General features: G+C 44.3%; 1 protein-coding gene across 2 annotated transcripts; it reads right to left on the reverse strand.

The window, feature by feature from the left end:
- Nucleotides 1–639: 639 nt before the first annotated feature.
- Nucleotides 640–19,434, reverse strand: Emp1 (epithelial membrane protein 1). 2 transcript variants are annotated; one of them, XM_004845847.4, is made up of 5 exons: nt 19,257–19,434; nt 5,786–5,899; nt 3,835–3,928; nt 3,603–3,743; nt 640–2,887 (listed from the first exon to the last, which is right to left on the reverse strand). In XM_004845847.4, the coding sequence occupies exons 2-5, from the start codon at nt 5,861–5,863 to the stop codon at nt 2,721–2,723; spliced, it is 480 nt and encodes a 159-aa protein (XP_004845904.2). In that variant the 5' UTR covers nt 5,864–5,899; nt 19,257–19,434; the 3' UTR covers nt 640–2,720. The 2 variants fall into 2 exon arrangements, with proteins under 2 accessions (XP_004845904.2, XP_087070197.1); XM_087214071.1 differs by lacking the exon at nt 19,257–19,434 and adding an exon at nt 14,810–19,229.
- Nucleotides 19,435–20,324: the final 890 nt, after the last annotated feature.

Genomic DNA, 20,324 nt, shown 5'->3' on the forward strand with positions numbered 1-20,324 from the left:
AAAATAACTAAAACACGGGGTAAATTTTTGGCCCATTTCTCTGTGCTGATTTTTTGAGACCAGAGGGGGCTAGAGGACTGCTTGCTCCACATTAAATCCATGTTATCATATTGGTGATAAGTACAGGGTCTACCCTGCTTGTCCACTGTTGACCCCAGTCCTTATTTCTTATAAAGCAAGTAAGCCTGCCTTCCCTCTTAGGGTCCAGGCAGGGATGCCCCAGTTTATGCAGTGATGGGCTCCAGCAAATGTGTGTGATGCAAACCTTTGTGAGTCACTCTATATTCTGAAGACATATCAGAGGAGATGGCTATTTCAAGGAAACTTTACAAGTGGCACTCCTTAATGTCACAAGCCATCCTGATTTAAGATCATAACCTCTCTGTAATTTATTAGCTTATGAAATTCCTTTCCTGCCTAAGAGGTTTAATTAAAATAAGACAAAACTATATTAATAACATTCAGTTGCCTGAAAGAGTTATTGCAGAAATCCTTATGGTATTACAAGAAAGTATTTTAATATCCCAAATAAATGTCAAGTTCCCCAAATCAAACTGATAGGCAAATTAATGAGGGGTAAATGTCACTATTATCCATATTTCCCCATATTTTTAGAAAAGAAAACATTCACACAGCGAAGGGAATCAGAATCTGTTTTTATATCCCTAGAGTTATAAACATTTGTATCAAAATATTTACAATTATAGTATATGAAATAATCTATTAATGAAGAAGCCAAATACAGTACTAGAACATCCCACTAATGTAATGCAAATTACATGAGACATAAATGTCACAGAAGAAAAAGTAAAAGACAAGGGAATATATGGTTCACTCCAGTCATAATTGAACTTCTTAACAAAATGAGAGTATCTCTTTGGATATATCTGATATGTAGGTATGCTTTTGCCCATAATACAGCCTTATATAATCATGTGATAATCAAATCATAATTTTAAAAGTTCTTTACCCCATGGTTTCTTTTCTGGTCAATCTCTACTCTCAGCCCAGGTAATACAGAGCCTTGCCTCAATATTCCCTTAACCAGAATAAGCATAAAGAAATATACTTAGCAAACAGTCCCTTTACATAAATACCAGCAATTATGGTACAACAACTCCCCAAGAAAGAAAAGTATGTAAGAAATGGATGAGGAAGCTAAAGGAAGAAAAGTAGGCAAGATATCTCAGATTCTTCCCGGGGTAGATCTACAGACAATAAAGGGAATGCCTTCCACCAAAGACCCCTATTGGCAGAATCTGAGATGGCTTAAAATAGCTGCTCCAGGGTGGAGAGCTGCCTGCTGCACCAGGAATAGCAAAGACTTCTAAGTCCTACAGAGAAAGGCTCCTGCGGCCACAGACAGCTCAAATATGGCCTGACCAGGTACCCCAACAGTTTTTGGTACTTTTTAGAAGAAATTATCTGCCTATCAACTGTATTTTTATTCCTTTCGTGGGCTTCTCCCCCACCTAGGAACAAGCACTCTGTTTTTCTCATGACTGAAATATGGTATGCTTAATACTTCTCAATTATATAGCACCTTTCATCCAAGGACCTGGTGACTGGTTTTGTTTTGTGTGTGTTTTAATTAGCTTCCTAAATTGTCGAGCCCTCACCTGGGGAGGGGGCAGGCCCTCTGAGAAGTCACTACTGTAGCCAGTGTCAAATTGTGAGTGATCACTGAGTCTAGAAGCCCTAATCCCCAAAGTGGGTAATTAGATAAAACTTCCTCAAAAGTTCTAATCCAGAGGAAGAGTAACGGAATCATGTCACATCTCTCTCTTGTTAGATAACTTATAAGAAATGTTGACTCATTGAGGGGAATTCTAAAAACATAACTCGAACATAGTGCTATGTTAAGAGTGCCTCTTGCTCTTACAGTTTATGTAGTGCTTTCACTACTGAGTTGCTCATTAGTGGCTCTAGAGAAACTCCAGAAGAGCTGCCTTGGCTTTAAGCTAGAGCCTGACAGCATCCACAAGAAGTCCCAGTGAAGGACTGCTGTGAGGTCTGGCTGGGCTCTGCCCCTCCCCAGTCCTTCTGTGGGCAAAAGTTCTCTTTCTTGGTTTAGCTAACCGACCAAATTGGCCTTATAAATTATCTCTCTGCCTCCCCTTTTGTCACAGATGCCACTGAATTCCATGGAGCTAAATACCTTTTCTACAGAAGCATAGTGGCTCCCTGGCCAAAGCCCTCCTGTAGGCACTTCAGAAAGGAATGTGGTGTTTTGCCTTGGGTTGGAAGGTAAGATGGCTTCCAGGCTTAGCATAGTCAGCCCAGAGACAGGATCTGCTCTTACCAGAACTTGTACCGTTATTTGCTATTTGTACTTGGTGCAGCAGGTCTGCAAGACCTCAGCGTGTGACTCAGAATTCACTCTCAGAATTGGAGCCAGTGGTGTGGCAGCTAATGGGGCCCCAGGCTGTGCATGTAACTGAGGGCAGCTGGTGGCCAAGTCTGGTAGCTGCACGGAGGTTCTCTGACTGCAACATGGGAGCATCAAAGCACAAGCTGATGACCTTCTCCCCAGGCGGGCGCTGGACAGTAGAGAATCTCCCCGGGAACAGTTTGGGTTTGGGCCTCTCCCGCTCTTCCTTCCCCCTCCCCAACCCCCTCTCTTTTCTTGGTTTTTCCTACACAATGTCTTCCACTCCCCTCCCAGATTTGACTGCTTCTTCCTCCCCACCCCCCAGATATCCCTAGACATTAGTTCAGCCTCATTTCTTCCTCAGGACCAGATAGAGAACACCAATGATGAAGCTGAAGCAGAAGCAAATCCATGCCAGGATGAAGCAGTAACCATGGTGGTGGCCGGAGAGAAAGTTCTGGTTCTTATTGGCGTAACGATCAGTGTAGATGGACGCTCCGATCAGAATGCACAGCCCTGGGGGAGCAAAGGTGTTGCCGGGTTATTATTGATGTTTGGACATTAATAGCAAGAAAAGGTTTTCATGATTTTCAGAAGATCCTATGTCCCTCATTGGCAATGGAAAAATGAGCTCTGGTTATTTGTCCTGAAACAGCTATGCTGTTTGTTTGCTCTGGGCCAAGCTTGATGGCTGTGTTAATAAATTTGAGATGTCTGGGCTCTTACATCTGCACTGGTTTGTGTGGCTGCAAGTTTGAGATAAAACACAGAACATCGTGTTCAACACAGCTTTCCTGCCTGGATCTCTGCGTGTCTAGGCAGGCTACTTAGAGATGCAGAAGAACATGGCTCACCCCACTCCACCCCACCACTGGTACTAGGAAGAATAAGAGAAGAGTGAGCACTGCAATCATTGTGTGCACCATGACAGTGTTTGACTCTTTCTCAGGATTCCCATCTTCCTGTCTTCTTCAAGTGTCTTATACAAAAGTGTGCCCCAACCACACAGTGCATCCCAGGAGTACGGTTTCTTAACCAGTGAAGCAGATTAGAGGTCTTAATCCGAGTAGCAATCTCAGGTTCATGACAAGAGAACAAATCGCCAGAGGAGAAATAGGTATGAGGCAATTTCATGGAACTAATCTGCTGGAGTAGCCAGAAGCAGGGTGGCAAGGTCCACTTAAATCTCCTCACACGTAAGCCAGAGTCTTACCCACTGCCAGATACTCACAGCATGCCAGCATGGTGGCCCCTGAGATGAAGAACCGGTTTCCCTTCTCCATGGTGAAGAGCTGAAACACGAAGACCACGAGGGAGATGACGGAGAAGATGATGGAGAGGATCATGAAGGCCTGCACACTCTTAAGGGCATCTGTTAACACAGATCAGGAGAGTGAGGCCATTGGGCTGATGTCTCCCTAACCATACCACTGTCACTAGGGGACTGATAACTCTATACAGACCTTGGTTTCTATATAACAGGCTAGAGCATTCACCTCCAGTACAGTTTTTCCAAAGGCCTGCAGATGCATTGATCCCATCAGAAACCACCCACACCTGAAACCAGAAAGAAACAAAAAGCTGATTAAAATTGATCCTCTGCTTTCAAAAGAAAAAGAGAAAAGAAAATAACAAATCGCTTGCATTGGGGCCATATCTTAATCAAGACACCCTATGTAGCCATAAGTATGGCTCGCAGCCTATCTGTTGTTAGAAATAAGGTCCAATTAAAATCACAACTCCAAGAAATAAAAGAGAATGTGTAACCCTGAAAAATGTCACTTAGCTTCTTTGAACTTCACATTCTTCATGGCTTGAAAAATGGAAGTAATTCTACCGTAGTGGCTTAAAATTCTAAGGTTCTAAGAAACAAAAGCCCTGAATGAGGAAACTGGTGGTAAGTATGTACAATTCATACATCCTATCAAGACTGCTTCATTTAAGGGGAAAAAAGAGGAAAATGTCTAAGTGGTGACAATGAAGAAACCTGAGGGTTACTAGGAAAGTAATGTGGAATCTGGTACTCAATTAGCCACTTTCACCTACACAGAAAGATCAGACTTTGACTGTCACACAAGCAAAGTAACTTCATAACAAAATAGTGAAGCAAGAGCTTTATTATGTGGGCATCTGTGAGCAGAAGAATGACCAGAATGTATGTCTCCAGGCTCACGATGGTGCCTGCATCCCTTCTCACCCAGCCCAAGAAAAATAATTACCCTTCTGGAATAGAAAATAAATGAAGAACTTTGTCTATACACATACAGACATGTACATACTAGAAAAGCAGAGCTCAAGGTATGTAATCAATCACTTGCTCTCTATTTAATAAACAACTGCAAGCCCAGCCATGTATCTGGGGTTGATAACACAGATATGCAGCACATGGGCATCCAACCCTTAAAACACTCTCAAGTTTGCCAGACTTGCTATTCTGAGATACTTTGGGCTTGGCCTATAGAATGGATGGATTTCAAAATCTGGAGGAGGTGACATGGGCTAAGGTTTTGTCTTATCAGTTGTGCTTAAATTAGCCTTGCTTGTAATCATACCCACTAATGCTTGCAAAGCTCTTCTTTCCAAACTTTAAAGTATATTTATTCTTTACCTGAAGCAGGGACTGAAACAGATTCTGGAAGCTTCATTTGCCCACCTAATGATTACTGGCCTTGGGTTAGTGGTCTTGATTCTTGGTTTTATTTTGGAGGCAAGCATAACAAAAGCAAACCGGGTGCTAAAACTACCACCAGGGGTCAGAGTAGCCCCAGGTTCAGAGAGAAAAGACCACTACCTCTACATGATAGTTTTTGAGGTTGCTTTGTTTGAGTTAATTCGATGGCACCAGGTTAATCTTGCAATATTCCATTTTTACATGCTACTCTCTGCCCAAAAGTTGAGTTCATCAGTTTGACAACCAAAGACTCTCATCCTCTCACTTCCATCCACCCTTCAGAAGGAAGGGAAGGGCTGCTCCACCCACACGGGGGTCCTCATTATCCCTGAACAAAGTAGGTCCTTCCCAAGTGCACACCTTTGCTACACTCCTACCTGAAAGGCATCCCTAGCTTTTTCTACCACCCATCTTTCACCTAGACAGCCTACGCACTGACCAGTCCTTCAAGTTCACTTCCACTTTGCCTCTGCTGGGGGGAAGTTTCGCTTAGAGGCTGAGGAAGCCTCCCTGTATCCTCCTGCCCCTAAATGCCGGTAGCCCTGGCAGGATCACTTACACGGACGCTTGCTTTTGTCCTTTGGTTATCTAACTGTTTAATGTGTGAGTGTATTTTTATTTATTTCCACAACTAAGCCAGAAGTTCATAAGAGGGCGGACACTGTGGCTTAAATTTCTTTTGTAGCACATTATGAATTAAAGTAATTCCCCCGTGAATGAATGAACAAAAGAACATGACTCACATTGGAAATGGTGCAAACAAAGAGCATAATAACAGTGGCGATGTGGACCACAAAAATACCAGCCAGCAATACCAACATCTTGCCTTTTGTAGTGACTCGTTAGTGAAGAGAGTTCTGTAAAGAAAAAAATATAAAAAGATAAAATGTTGTCAGATTCAATAAGACAATTCAGCTTTCCCACATGTGTGGTCTTTCTGCTAAAATGGAAGCATTGCAATAAAAATCATCACAGTTTTGTTATAAATCCCTACAAACACCTTGTTAACCTAGTTCTCATCTCAATATGCCTAATTATCTATCCATCTCTGTACATACATCTAAATAGAAACAAAATTCTGGATTTTTTCCCCTCCTGGTATTTATAATCTCATTTCTCTAATATTGCCTATTTCCAAAAAAAGAACATTTTATGACAGCTGTTAATATTTCATCTTGTTTATGTTTTAAAGGCCAAGAGTAAAATTTTGGTTTTTAAAAGGCCTTTGTAATTTTCAGATCTCTGTGAAACAACATATAAATTTCCACTTTCCACTGGGGAAGTGTCCATAGTTCCACCAAATTGCCCACTCAGCAATTTTAACAGAAGTGATGCCTTGTGTAGAATAGCAGTTATTTCTCAATGTCTAGATACTGAATCAGCTAGTAATTTGATCCCCAGTGAGATATAAAGTGGGAGAGATACAACTTCTATTATTATAATACTCTTTGGTATTCAATAATTATAACAACCTAATTACAGTTTAATGGTCTGGGCATCTCTTGATTGAACGTTTCAGCCTAGTATTGCCATACCTGAGCCTTTGGCCCCATATGCCCGTGTACAGACCCTGCTGTTGGTCTGGGACAGAATTCTATTTCCAAGCTCAGTATGACAGCTCTAGGGCCCTAGAAGTAGAAAGCTTGAGATACCACCAGATGCACCTTCTACCTGTGTATGACATTTACACCAATTCCAGTCCTTCAGGACTCAACACAAAAAACAGGAAGATTCATAAATCATGGGCTGGGAGGATTGAGAATTAATATAGATTAAGAAAGTGCATGGTTAAACAAAAGCTTTCAGCCACAATCTCAGCAGAAGGGAAAAAGGGAGCCCATTGATCATAAAACCTAGAATCTAAAGGAAGTGTGAAGGATGCGCATGGGGGAGGCTGTTCTGATTTATGCCAGCTGCAGGAGTGCTTTGTCATGCCCACGACAGTTATGATGCAGGGCAGGCTCCGGGGACATGGAAAGGAAAGGGCTGGAGGTTACTCACAGCCCAGGCAGGGAGTAGAGAGCAGGGTGGAGGCCGCCGCTCTGCCAGGGAGGAGATGGTAGGGCACATCTGACAACTGCCCCACTTCTCTCTCCCTCCACCTAATGTAACTGATGCTTTGCATGTGCTTGAGTCACTTTCATGCCATACCAGATATTTATTGGAGAGCACTGATGCTACCACCATCCAACACTTCAAGTGTCTTTTATCTCCTCTCACTTTCCTTATTAGGCTCTCAAAGTCCAGCATGATCTACAGTACACAACGGTGCCGTGCTCTCTGCAGGCGAGGAACAGGAGGCAGACCCTAGATTTCACCATCCACCGACCCTCTCCAGCAACCCCCTCCCCACCTACGCCCTCCCCTCCAACCCAGGCCATCTTTTAGGAATGTGTCCAATATAACTATGAATTACACAAAAAGCATGAAGTTTCTCCTGCCGCCTCAGGGGAGAGCTTAGAGCTTTTCCCTGCATTGATAATCTCTCCACGCATTCAAATTCCTTTTTTGCTTTACTCAGGGTTTTGCACACCTCTACAATTTCCTGCTTGACTTTAATGTGTGGTGAGAAGAGGTTTTTCAAGAAGTTAAGTTAGGATCATATAGCCTTTGATCTGCCTCAGTTTCCCCATATAAAGTAGAGGCTGCGATGCCAATGGTACAGGGAAATGTGAGGACTAAGTTGGACTCCATATGTTGAACACCTAGCACAGGATCTGGCACATAGTAGGTAATAATACTAGGATTGCTTAGCCTGTGTTCATTATTATTGATACTATTCATATATGAAGCCCAGTGGCTGTTGCCAACCCCATCAAGTTTCTTAATCACCAGACTGTCCCAAGTTGAGTGCAAAGAATAAGATATCTGCCATCTCATTCATGAGGCAGCATGTATAAAGTCACTTTGGTCCTCCTAGCAACTGTCATTTTTGTCTAATCTTACCCCACGAGTGGGGAGATTGCTAAGAACACACCCTCAGGAGTGGCCAGGACAAAGTTGGAGAAACTCTTCTCATCCCATTCTCTTGATATCCCCAAGATTCATATCATACCTCACTCCATCCTGATCTCCCCCCTCCTGGCCAAAGGGTTAGGCTGATTGCTGGAAAACACAGATATTACATAATGGATATTTGTGTGTAATCCACCTTGGGCTCTTTAAACGATTCCCATAGTCCTTTTGCTTCTAATTTATAAATATTCTCGTCCTAATGGTGAGCAGTGACCAAGGGGCTGAGAACAGAATATAATACTCCAAATGAGGCCACTTAAATGAGTTGCAGAAGACATGGTGAGTTCCCTCTCTGACCAGCACTGGGATTCAACAGCACTTTCTCCTTGGGCTGCTGTGTGATCTTCTCCAGTCCAGCCTGACTTCCTTTCACCTGCACTCAAAGTCTCCATGGGGAAGACTGCCCATTGCACCTCCACCATGGCAAATTGCATTCTGGGGCCACTGATCTAAGCCACAGCCCCACTGGATCTTTATTCCCTTTGCAGCTGGAGGAGTGGGTGGAGGAATCAAGCTAAGAAGTGACTCTCTTTCAGTCTAGATATTTTTATGATTGGGCAGTGTCTTTCCACCATAGAAAGGAGCACAATGTCTTGGATTAACAAGTGTTTTTATTGTGCAAACTACACAATTCTCCCCACTCTGGCTGCTATGTTGAGCCAAAAGTAGAGGCTGTTTAGCTGGAGCTATTGCATCTTTTTTTTTTTTTTGGTACCAGGGATCGAACTCGGGTCCTTGTGCTTGCAGAGCAGGCGGCGGAACCACTGAGCTAAATCCCCAGCCCAAAGCAGAAGGCAGGTTTTTGTTTTTTTGGTTTTTTTTTTTTGGTATCAGGGATAGCGAGGCAGGCAGTGGAACCACTGAGCTAAATCCCCGGCCCTGGAGCTATTGCATAATACATATCACTTAATCTTTTCACTGCCCCAAATTTGTCAGGTTTTATCAGTACCATCCATTGTTAGTTTAGAGGGGCTTCCATTATTTGTTAATGGCCCTGTGCCAACACATTCAGAAACAGAATGAATGAGCTTCTTAAATTTCTGTGCTGGATCATCCCAGGTGAGATCCCACTCCTCACCCCAAGTAGAGAAACCCTCAGTCTAGGCAGAGGCAACCCTTGAGGTCTTTAGAAAAAACTATTAGTGACATCTAATTCACCAATGTCTGGGAATATACCAAATCTCAGAGTAGAATGGGTGTATATAGCAGACGTTCTTATGCCCTTGAAACTTCTACCCACCCATTATTTACAGCATAGTTTGTCGGAAGACTCATTCCCAACCCCACTGTGTATCTTGCTTCATACAAAGGTACTCAAATCATTTCTGAGCATTTAGATCATTAGAAATAGTGGCTGCTACAACTTTCCTTCTTAGCAGCATGTTTTACTAAAACAATAATAGAGTCCTCCCTCGCACCTCCCTAAAATGCTATGGGTGGCAACCCCTTGTCATAGCTGAGTAGCTAAACCAGGAAGCAGAGCATAACAGCATGGCAACTCTGAATGCAGCAGTATATCACCCGCTTCCCACAGAGTATTTGGGCCACCAGTAGTCCCACATGCATCAGTGGTTTTGGGGGACTCCTGTAACAGCAGCATTCTTTGCTGTGCTTAGACTCCGAAGCCTGGGCCACCAGACCTGGTTAATCCACAGTGTTTGGAGGGGTGGGGTATCCACTGGCTTCTCTCTGTGGGATGCCAGAGACACATTTCTGCACCCACCACTGTAAGTGAAGCAGGAGTCTCACCTCCCCAGTGAGCTTGGCAGAGGGTGGTCAAGGGCTGGGTAGGAAACTGAGAAAGGTACAGGAAGCATGAATGTTCACTCTAGAAAGAAGTGATTGTCTCGAGGAATGAGAATTAAAGGCACACACAGGTCTCTGCTAGCCCTTTTCTCTTCTTCCTGCCCTAATGAACAGGCCTGCTGCTTCCCTTTCATTTCTGACCAGTTTCTCCTCTTCTTCCCACTGCCGAGCCCACATGGGAGCAGCAGTCTCTTTAAGCTCCTATCTCTAATGTCAACCTCACTACTACTGGCCATTCTGTATTTGGATTAAGCTCTTTGCTGATAGAAAGTATATTACACTTAGTGAACATGATCCTGAGGATTTACAATTCCTGCCATGGTAGCTATAAATGACTAATATGGGGGAAGAGGGGAGAAGAAGGTTTGCCAGTCTCTCTAGCTGTCTCTAGCCACTTAAATCTTTACTGGGTTCTTGCTTTGCTCTTACACCTCCTCCCCTCCAAAAAGTGAATAAAAGGAAACATAGCCCTAGACTGTCTTGTACTGGGCATTGAGACTTCGTTGTGTAGTGAGACTTTGTTTTTCTGATGGGTAACTCATTCTGAAGAAACTTTGAGAAACTGACTTTTAAGGGACAATGAGGAAGTAGAAATGTGCAGTTTGACTACAATTGCTAAGCAAGTAACCAAATAACTCTTTCCTGTTGTGCGCTATGGGGGCTCAGAGGAAGAGATTTCTCTAAGGGTGATTGAACCACCGTAACTGGGAGCAATCAAACAGAAGAGAGAAACCCAAACCTCACTTCTCCAGCAGAGGAAGTGGTAGAGATCGGAAACCTGAGTCACTGGAGAATTTGCCTGAGGCTGGGTGCGTACAGCTCAGGCCGGGAACTAAGTGAACAGCGGAGTAGTCCCACGGCCCTCAAATTTCCATGATTCACTTGAAAGTGGGTGAGAGTCTACCAGATGAAAGGCAAAGTGGAGACATTCTCGCGGTGCCAAGATGGTGCAAGAGGATTCCTGAGGAGCAAGGCTGGCCAGCTGCAGCCAGTTTAGGCATTTCTCTGGTAGCCTAAGGTAGCCTGGGCTTTCCTGGGAAGAAGAAAGCAGTCATGGCAGCTGCCAAATTCCCTATCTTCCTTCCTTTTATTGCAGTTTTACTGCCCAGAACATCTTAGTTACATCGTGAGTCTCTATCTCCATTACTTTCCTGGCATTCACTTCCTATTTTCCACTCCATTGTCAAGGTCCAGTTCAGGTACTGGCTTGAATCCTGGCATCCTTCCATGATCCTCTCTGAATTCCTTTCCCCATCCATTCTCTATACTGCCACTGGGTTACCTGACCATGTCACTCCTCTGCTCAAAAACTTCCCAACACCACCACCACTACCAGCACCATTCACCAGGAAAGTGACTCCAACCCATCTCAGGCTAAGCCTGGAATCCTAGGAATCTGGTTTCCAAATATAAAACTTTTATATCCTTGTAGTAATTACCTATTCATTCTTTTCAACCAAGCTCAAGTCCTACCTCCCCTAAGAAGCCTTCCCAGATAGATACTTCCAAAATAGTCTTTTTCTCCCTGTCATTCTATATCCCTTACAGAGTCCCTTATTAAAGTCACTAATGTCAGACTGCCTAGCAACATGGTTATTTATGGATGTGTTTGGCTCCCCCGCCCCAAAGATTCTAAATTCCTGAAGGGAGAGCCTTATCCATGACAGATACCAAATCAGTATCGTTCAATGAGAAAACGAATGAGTTAAGGAAGGCAGTAGTTTCTTCTGTATGGAAAAAATATTGTCAAGGTGACTGACAGCTTCATAATGAACAGAAAATTTAAGAGGAAATATATCCTCCCTTAATATATATGAACTTCAGTCCTTTATTATTTTTAGAAATTGTTTAATACTTTACTATGTATTCAGCATGTTATTATATGCAAAATCTTACATATTTTCATATAAATACCAAGGCAAACATGACTATTTGGGGGGGTAACTTTGGCACCTGAATACACAAGTACCCACATAAATGAATGCAAAGATAATAACTTAAATGTCTAAACACTAATTTGTCTGAAGATTGACCTTTTCTATCTACTTCTTTGAATTACAGAATCTCTGGACTGAAGGAGGGCTTTACATGAACCTTCCCAGTACATGAACCTTCTCCACAGACCTGTAGCAAAGAATGATCTAATTCGTGTATACTCCTCCAGTCACGGGGCACTCACTATCTACCAAGACCTGCACTAGAAAGGTCCATCTGACAAAGCACTGGAGTCTGCTCTTTGCACAAACTATCAGTCATCTGAGCTCCCCCCAGAGGTTTCTGATCAGACTACTGCTTCCTCTTTCTGACGTGGATGTCTCTGCAGCAAATCTGGGCTGTCAGGGAATGCCCAGAAGAGAGAACCTCACTTTAGGTCCCAAAATATCTTTCACAATAGAACCCAAACTTGAGATTACTGCTAGCCCCTCCTCTGTCTTTACATTGACTGATGTTTTTCCAAGAATGAGTTTCTCATCTCCTTCTAGATAATTGCACATTTTGAAGAAAGCTATCTTACACCATCTGATCAAAGACCTGGTGCTTCCTCCAAGGCATGGTCATATGACCTCCATGAGTCAGCCCCTGACTCTGCAGCCCTCAGCGTGACAGTGACAGCAACATAAAACTCTGCAGCTGCCTCTCTTCTTCCTAAAGACACTGTGTATGGCAGCAGAAAGCCTTTCTAGCCTCCACATATCGGTGCCATTTTGTATTGGTCAGTTTGTTTGATATGTTTCTATCTCACTAAGGATCATTTTGGTTGGCAAATTGGTGTCCATGGAACACAAAAGTGAAAAAAGGAAATACTCGCCTTGGAAGCAGCCACAGAGGATGTGTCTGGAAGAGGAAAAGGCTGGATTAAGGGCAGGCTGAATGGATGAGAACTTGGATGAGCTTTGCTGACCATTGTTCTTGTTGTTTTGTGTCAAGTGTACTTTTCCATCCTCAATATTGTTTTTATGGGGGAGTGGAAAGAGGAGGCATTAATTTCTCCGTGGGAAACTCAGAGAAAAAGAATCCTAAAGGACCACTTCCGTTCTGCCTCTAGATAGTTAATGTTTGGCATGAGAAGAGAAAAACTTCAGGTTGCCCTTCACTTTGTGCACACCACACCAGGGCTTGATGTTTCAAGTATGGGGACATTTTCATAACCAGGAGGTAATATCAGCAAACAAGCAGCAGAAGAAACAGGGGTCTAAGTGATCCAGGAAAAATAAATTTTTTTTTCATTGCTGTTATTTGGAAGGAAAAAGAAAAAGAAAGAAAGCAAAAAACTGCCTACTAGAGAACCAGATTCTCGTAAACTTTCTGTCTCTAAATGCTGATGTGGAAGCTTTGCAACATCTCTCTGATCAGTGGCCAAGAGAGACAGAATACCAATTGATAAAGAGCACAGGTTCCAGGTTTAAATCCTGTCTCCACCACTTGTAACCACCACCTGTAGGATTAGCCTGAGGACTGAAGGGTTCCTGTCCAACAAAGAGCAATGTTGGATATTATTTTTATTTCTTTGTATAAAATTAGAGGCTTAGGCCAGTGAAATGGGCTTTAAGCTTCTTTGGTAGAATCAGAGGCCCAACAGTTATACTAAAAGCAAACAAGTAGCATGAATATTGTTTTTGCAGATGCTCCCATGGAGAATAACCTCTCCCTCCTATTTCCATTTGTGCTCCTTTGTGTGGATTTGGGCAACATCTGCAAAGGGTGAGGCCAGATGTGGGCTGTGAAGTCTAATCCCAGCCCGTGCCCCCAGACCACAGCCAGTCAAGTGATGAGCCAAATCCCATGGGTGAGGGCGGAAGCTTCAGCTGCCTTCTGCCTCTGACAAAGAAGTATTTTGGCAGCCAGAATGTCTCAAGGAGAGGCTGCCAAGATAATAACTAGGGTTTGGGAAGAAAAATCAAGGTGTGGCCCAGCCCCAGCGGCGCTTGGGTGGGTCCAACAGCAGATGGCGGCAACATGCTTCAACCAGCAAAGCTGCAGCCCTGGAAGGCGGTGGGTTGGGAGGGATACGCTCAGGCAGAGCTGCCCCAAGTGCAGTGGGTGAGTTGCAGGGTTTCTGTTTTGTTTTCTTTTCTTTTCTTTTTTAATAGCGATTGGTCTTTTAAAAGTTTGGAGGCATTGAGGTCATTCAGTCCAACCCTCCTGGACCAAGAAGGAAATGCAGTTCCCAGAAGTCAAGCAAAATCAAAAGAGAAGCCAACGCCTTGTATCTTCCAGCCAGGGCTCTTCCACTCTAGCATGGTTTTCTCTCCTAGCTTTTGTCTTCAGGCTCAACAGTTACAGTCACTTGGCTCCTCCCACCACCTTCACGTTAATCAGTCAGCACAGCCCCTCAGAATGGTGCCAATCGTATGTATAAGCAAAAGGTCTTTCAAGGCCATTGCTTCTTTGCCATATTGCTGAGAAGGTCTACCTAGCAGAACCAGTTCTGCCAGACCCCTCCCCGAAAATTCAGGACTGGCTTCCAACAATCAAGCCCAGACCCCATCCTCAGCACTGCTATCTCCTCCGCATCCAAGCTGGGAGAGCATCGTTCAGCGATGGGAAGCTCTGTGTCTAAGCTTCAGAACTCCTCCCCCGACCCCGAGATCTGTGTGAACACACCACTTGCCCCAAACTCAGTGTTTCTAGGCAGCAAACCTCTCTCCAACGAACCTTCTCCAGCTCCTTGGGGAAGGGACTTGAATTATATGAAACAATCAGCTCTGAGCCAACCTACGGATGAGGCAAGAAACAGTGCCTTGTTGTACAAACATTTACTAGAAACTAGAGTGGCACCAAGCACGTATACACCACACTCCCCAAAGTCAGATAAGGCCTGAGCAACAAAATATGCTTCACAGGAGACAAGGAACAGAATTTTGACCTCAGTAATCCTCTGTAACTTTCAAACTGGGTACCCCCCAAACAAGAGGTAAAGGAGTTAGAAGTGGAAACATCCTCACCATACCACCTCCTTGCTCTTTGCCTTCTTTGACTCTCTTTCTCTGTCCACTGAGCTTTCTCTCCCTTCGAGGCCTTTCTGTCTGCCTCTTCTCCAACACACAAGGTCCTACTCTCCCTCCCTTCCCTCCTCCTGATTTGTTCTTCCTCAGCCCCTGTCCACACCTGAGTGGCCACACCCTCACGCTGAGAATCGGGTGGAGTGTCTTTCCCAGGACCTGCTCAGTTTCTCTCTGAGCCTGATTTTGTTCCTGGTGAAATCCTTTCTGTTGTGAACGTCTAAACAAGCTGAGAAAGCATGCGGTCCCACAAGCCAGGACCTTCATGTTTCATTTACCAGGCCTCTGGAAACTTCCGGTTTCCAGGAGATGCTCGTGTGGTCTGAACTCCCACCTGGGGACTCTGGGGTGATGGTCAGAGAAGACTTCCTTGATCTTCTCAGCAGCTGGGAGTCAAGATTCCTCTGTAAAATGCCCACTTCAATGTGACACACTGCCTCCTTTCTCTTTCCTACCAATTTACATAGATTAAACTGGCGCTTAGCACGAACTCAGCATAGGAATAGCAGGATCTTAGAATTTCAAAGCTGCAAGAGGTCTTGGCGACCACTAAGTTCAGTTTTCTCAAGAAAGGAGTGACCTGCCCATAGTCACACAATGGAGTCAGGACAAGCCCACAGCCTTTCCTGTCTTCTTAGCCAGCCATTTTATACCTACTACAAAATTCTTGTCAGTTTCAACCTGGGCCAAAAGTGTTCACTATTTTAAGGCTATTTGAAGAATGAATTTGTGAACTGGCTTAAGAAATGCAAAAACAGCCACAGCTACATCAGGCAAAGAGCACCCAAAGCAGAGGAATTCCTCTTAGTTGCAAATTTGCCCTCTACACATCAGGGAAGAAAATGTTGGCCCCACTGCTTTGTTTAAAAGGCAAAGGGAGAACCAGCAACAGCCACAAGTGTTTGAGTTTTTGTCTTCATGCTTCATTTTCCATGAAATCTTCTAGTTAAATAGAGGGAAATGGCTTTACCAATCAGAGCACCAGAGACTGACATGTTATACACAGTCATCTTGGGGATGTGCTTTTGAGGGGTGAGGTTCTGGAAATTCAAATAAACTCATAACTGGATCCATATGTGGACTTCCTTCATTACTGAATACCAAGGACAGCCCAGAAATTCAGAGTAAGCTGGGCAGAACCAACAAGATTCTCTAGAAGCTATGATCAGAAAATTCCAGCTCTAAGAGAGTTAAGGATACAAGCTGTTCTCAAGCAACTGATGCCCAGATTGCCAACAATTAAACAGAAGCTACCTTTGATTGGCAGCCTGCTCCTGTAGTTACTATGATATGTGGTAAATACATAGGTGTAAACCACATGCACTATGGACCAAATTATGGGACAATTCACGAAAGGTCAAGTTAGAAGCTTGTGTTTCCGGCTGCACTGATTTAACCATGACCTGGTAGGTAATAATACTGGGTGTGCCCCTCTGAGTATGTACAGATGAGAGTCCCAAATGTCTCCGAGCTTTTCTGGTAGGCAGTTAGGCATAGACATGTGGTAAGTTACAGAAGGTAACATATTTGTATATATAGAAAATTAAATAGCTCAGAATCAAATTATATATATATGATTGACTAGGTATATACTTTCAAAATTTCCACAATGTTCTCTTTGAGGCTCAGGTGGAAGGAAAGAAGGAAGGAAGGAAGGAAGGAAGGAAGGAAGGAAGGAAAGAAGGAGAGAGAGAGGAGGCACTGTAGCTCTTCAAGCTGTATTAATTTAATTTTAAAGAAGAGTTAAATGGCTAGAAGTTAAAGAACATTGAGTGGAACAACAACAAAACCAAAATAGATATTTTCTGTGTCCTTTCAGCCCTACAGAACTTACAGAGGAAATGATTTTACCCAGCTTAGGAAGGGCTGATGATTAGAGCTGTCCAGCAAGGGAGGATGAGTGTGGAGGTACCCTCAGGTATCAGAGAATCCCCTGTGGGGAAATTTCAAGGAGCTATAATATGACCATCTGTCCAAGATGGTGTAAATACTGGATTTCTGCATATGGTAAGAGAATGAATGAGCTGATCTCCAAGATCCCTCCCAAATTTAGACTTCTACAAATGAAATCAAAGATGTAATAAAACTAATTCACTTTGTGCCCTTTTCTGTAGCTATTCTTCAGGTATAAAGTCTATCAGGGTGTACAAAATCTCCTGAAAAGGCAGCTTTACATCCTCTTTAAGCCTCGCCAGGTCTCTGATTGTACTCTTTCTCCAGTGCTCCTTGTGGGTCCAGCACTAACCTGAACCCGCAAGATCCACCCAGCACTCCCAAGGTGGTCTCCATGAAGCCTGTCCTCAAAGCTGGGAACTGGACAGGCTCAGTCTGGTCTCCAGAGGGAAACAGAGAGGGCTGAGCAAGCCACACTGAGTACTTTCTGGGTCTGTAGAGGGGAAGTCCTTCTTCTGCTCAGAGGACCGCCTGGTGCTCTGGGAGGGAGCCGGTTTCTGAGGATGTGATCTGCTCTAGACTGGTCTCTCATGGTCGTCTGCCAACTCCCAAGACAGCTTAGTGCCCCGAACAATGTAAGAGCTGGGGGCCCCTGAAAAGGCTCCAGACCGGATGTTCAGCAGCCTTGGACAGCACTCCGCCCCCACCCCATTCTTTAGCATCTGGGTGGACCTGGATTGCCTCTGAGGGTGGGAGGCCACAGGGGAAAACAAGCTCCTATTTCAGTGTGGTCATAGAAGACTTACAGCTGAAGTCCAGAAAAACTCTCCCGGCTGAGAGATTTTCCCAGTGCTTAGAGGAAAAGCAGAGACCAGAAATCAGATCAGAGGGAGTTTTTTTTAATTGCCCTTGAACTCTAGGGAAAAAAAACACTGCATATTTTCTCATTTATAAAGCTACAGTGTAATGTGAACCGCTCCACAAATAATGTGATTCCTAATGGTCACACTGTCAGGATTGTTGCTGTTTTCCATTTGCTCAATGGCTAGAGGTTGCTTATTAGTTTTATCCTGCACATAACTAAAAGAAAATTTGTATTATCTTCTGGGATACCATCACTATGAACTTAATAATGGCTTTCCTAACTTATATCCATGTAATCTGAAAATAATAAACATTTGAAGCCCTTGTAGGAATTCCCTGCTTCTTGAAAAGTTGCCCTGTACTTACTTAATCACCCCCTTAGGGGCAGTTTTACAAAGAGTCTTGCCTGTTCAATGCACAGGCTGATTACATCTAAATCTTCTCGCCCAACGAGCAAGCTGCATTTCTGAAAGAAAAGCCTAACTTCATCAGACAAGCTGAATCATGTCATTCTCCTGTCTTGTTTACGTGGGGGAAAAATACACCAGTGTGAGTGTTGCAATGGGCCACACCTCCATAGACACTCAACTGAAATGCTAAATTAATTAAACAAAAACAAACCGAAAAGGTACCTTTCCTCATTTCCCGTGGTTCTCTTCATGCTTACCATGACCATTTGCATTTCTACAACCACATTCTGGGAAAGAGTAGAAAGAAAAACATCCCAAAAACAATCACTGAAGGAAAATTCTACATCCACTTAGAAAATTCTTTTATCATTTCTTAGGTTGACCGTCTGTCTACTCAGCACTGAAGTGCAGCTCTTGCAGGGTGGACCTACTGGGCCATTCAATAGGTTTGCACAGGACCTGATGAAGTCCCTGTGCCCCACCCTCTCCTCCAAGCCTGGTTCCGATGTTCTCCCTCACTTCCACATCTGGCCAAGGAGAGGAAGTTGGAACCCACACAGAGCTCCAGATTCCACCAAATGAACCCCTCCCGGATTTTATTTGAAACACCATTTAGCCTCTCTCTCTTTTCCCCTAACGGTTTTCATTAAACAAACCAATCCCTTTTCCCAACCTTTGAGAAGAAGGAGGAGGAGGAGGAGGAGGAGGAGGAGGAGAGGAGGACTCAAATGTAAATAGAAGTGAATGTACAAGCAATAAAAGTAAAGGACAAAAATAAACTATATATCCATCATCACCTCCCAAAACACCAGCAAACAACCTCCAGGTAAAAAGAGACTCAAATCCAATTTGAATCAAAATAAAAGAGTTGAGAACAACATCTGGCCAGTTCAGTGTGCCATTTCTCAGGTATTCGGGTTCCCTCCATAAAGGATATCCCATCCAGGTTTATTCCAGAGTCCCTACTCCTGACATGCCTTCAGGGTGAGAACTCAGTTGCTCCGAGAAATAATTATAGCCCAGTCCTGCCGATTTCCCCTCTCCTCAAAATTAATCTCTGTGAATTTTCAGGGGAAAATGGGCTCAACATCCACTTTTAAGCAAAAGTTTCGAGGACTTTAGAGAGGCATAGAAAAGTGCCAGAGTAAAACCAAGGCTTAGGTGAATTCAGAAGAAGGAGGAGGAGAGGCTCTTCCCAGCTTCCCGGGTGGGAGCTGGCCTACCTTTACTTCCAGCGAGGACGGAGGCAGACACCGCAAGTGGCCCTAGCTGGCAGCTGCCCGGTCCGCTCTCCTGGAGGTAGGCGAGAGCAGTGAGGGGAGCGACCTGCCTCCCGAGGTTATAAATTTCCTCCTCTGGTGAGCTGGGGTGTGTGATGGGCGGTTTCTTTTCCCTGGGTTTTAAAGGAGTTTCTATGAATCAGTCTGGCTTTAAAAAAAAAAATTGTTGGTAAGCTACGCCCTGCAAAGTTGGCAGTCAGTCAAAAGTGGCTGGGAGTGAGCCATCAATTCAGACAAGCCCGTCGCAGGCTCCCTCTGACTCAGATGCACGGACCACAGTGGAAAAAGGAGTGACATTGCTGCAAATGAGTAATAGGAGTCACACAAATAGATCTGTTTACTGGAGTCCATTCCTCCTCACAGAAAGGAGGCTTGGTAACCATGAACAGGAGGCAAAATACAGGATCCAGCAGCGGAGGGGGAGGGAACAAGGACTCTCCTGTTAATTAAATGGAGCTAATCATCCAACAAAAGAGTCCTGCTCTCCCTCCCCCGTCAAATGCATCAGCTGCTGCTCATTGTCAGGAATTTATTTCTGGCTTCCCGCTTGACTGTCCTGCTCTATCTGCCCTATGGGTAGCTGAGGGGCCCACCGTGAATGCTTGTGACTTGCCTCTGAATGGCAGCAAGACAGTCCCTGGTCTGTAATTATGCTCCCTGGATCTGCACATCCAGGAACAAGTCCCCTAGTTCAGGACTTTGCTCTCTGATCTCCATGCAATCATCATCTGGACCTTGCTCCACAATTGACTTTCTTGAACCCAGCAGGAGCTTGATCATCTCAGCCACCTCCCTGTGTGTGCCCCTCCCTTTCTCCCTCCCTCTCTCTCTCTCTCTCTCTCTCTCTCTCTCTCTCTCTGTCTCCCTCTCTCTCTGTCTCCCTCTCTCTCTCCCTGGAGCTAGGAGGGGCCTTTGAAGGCATGGAGTCCCACAGAGAGCCTTCCACTGGAGATTCAGAGCCCTCCTGGGTTAAAGTATCACTTAACCTCACTTACCAGCTCAGTGACCGGC

Source organism: Heterocephalus glaber, unplaced genomic scaffold, assembly GCF_053883595.1.
Source record: "Heterocephalus glaber isolate CG9 unplaced genomic scaffold, H.glaber_assembly_v1.0 deba00001444, whole genome shotgun sequence".
NCBI classification, from domain to species: Eukaryota; Metazoa; Chordata; class Mammalia; order Rodentia; family Bathyergidae; genus Heterocephalus; species Heterocephalus glaber.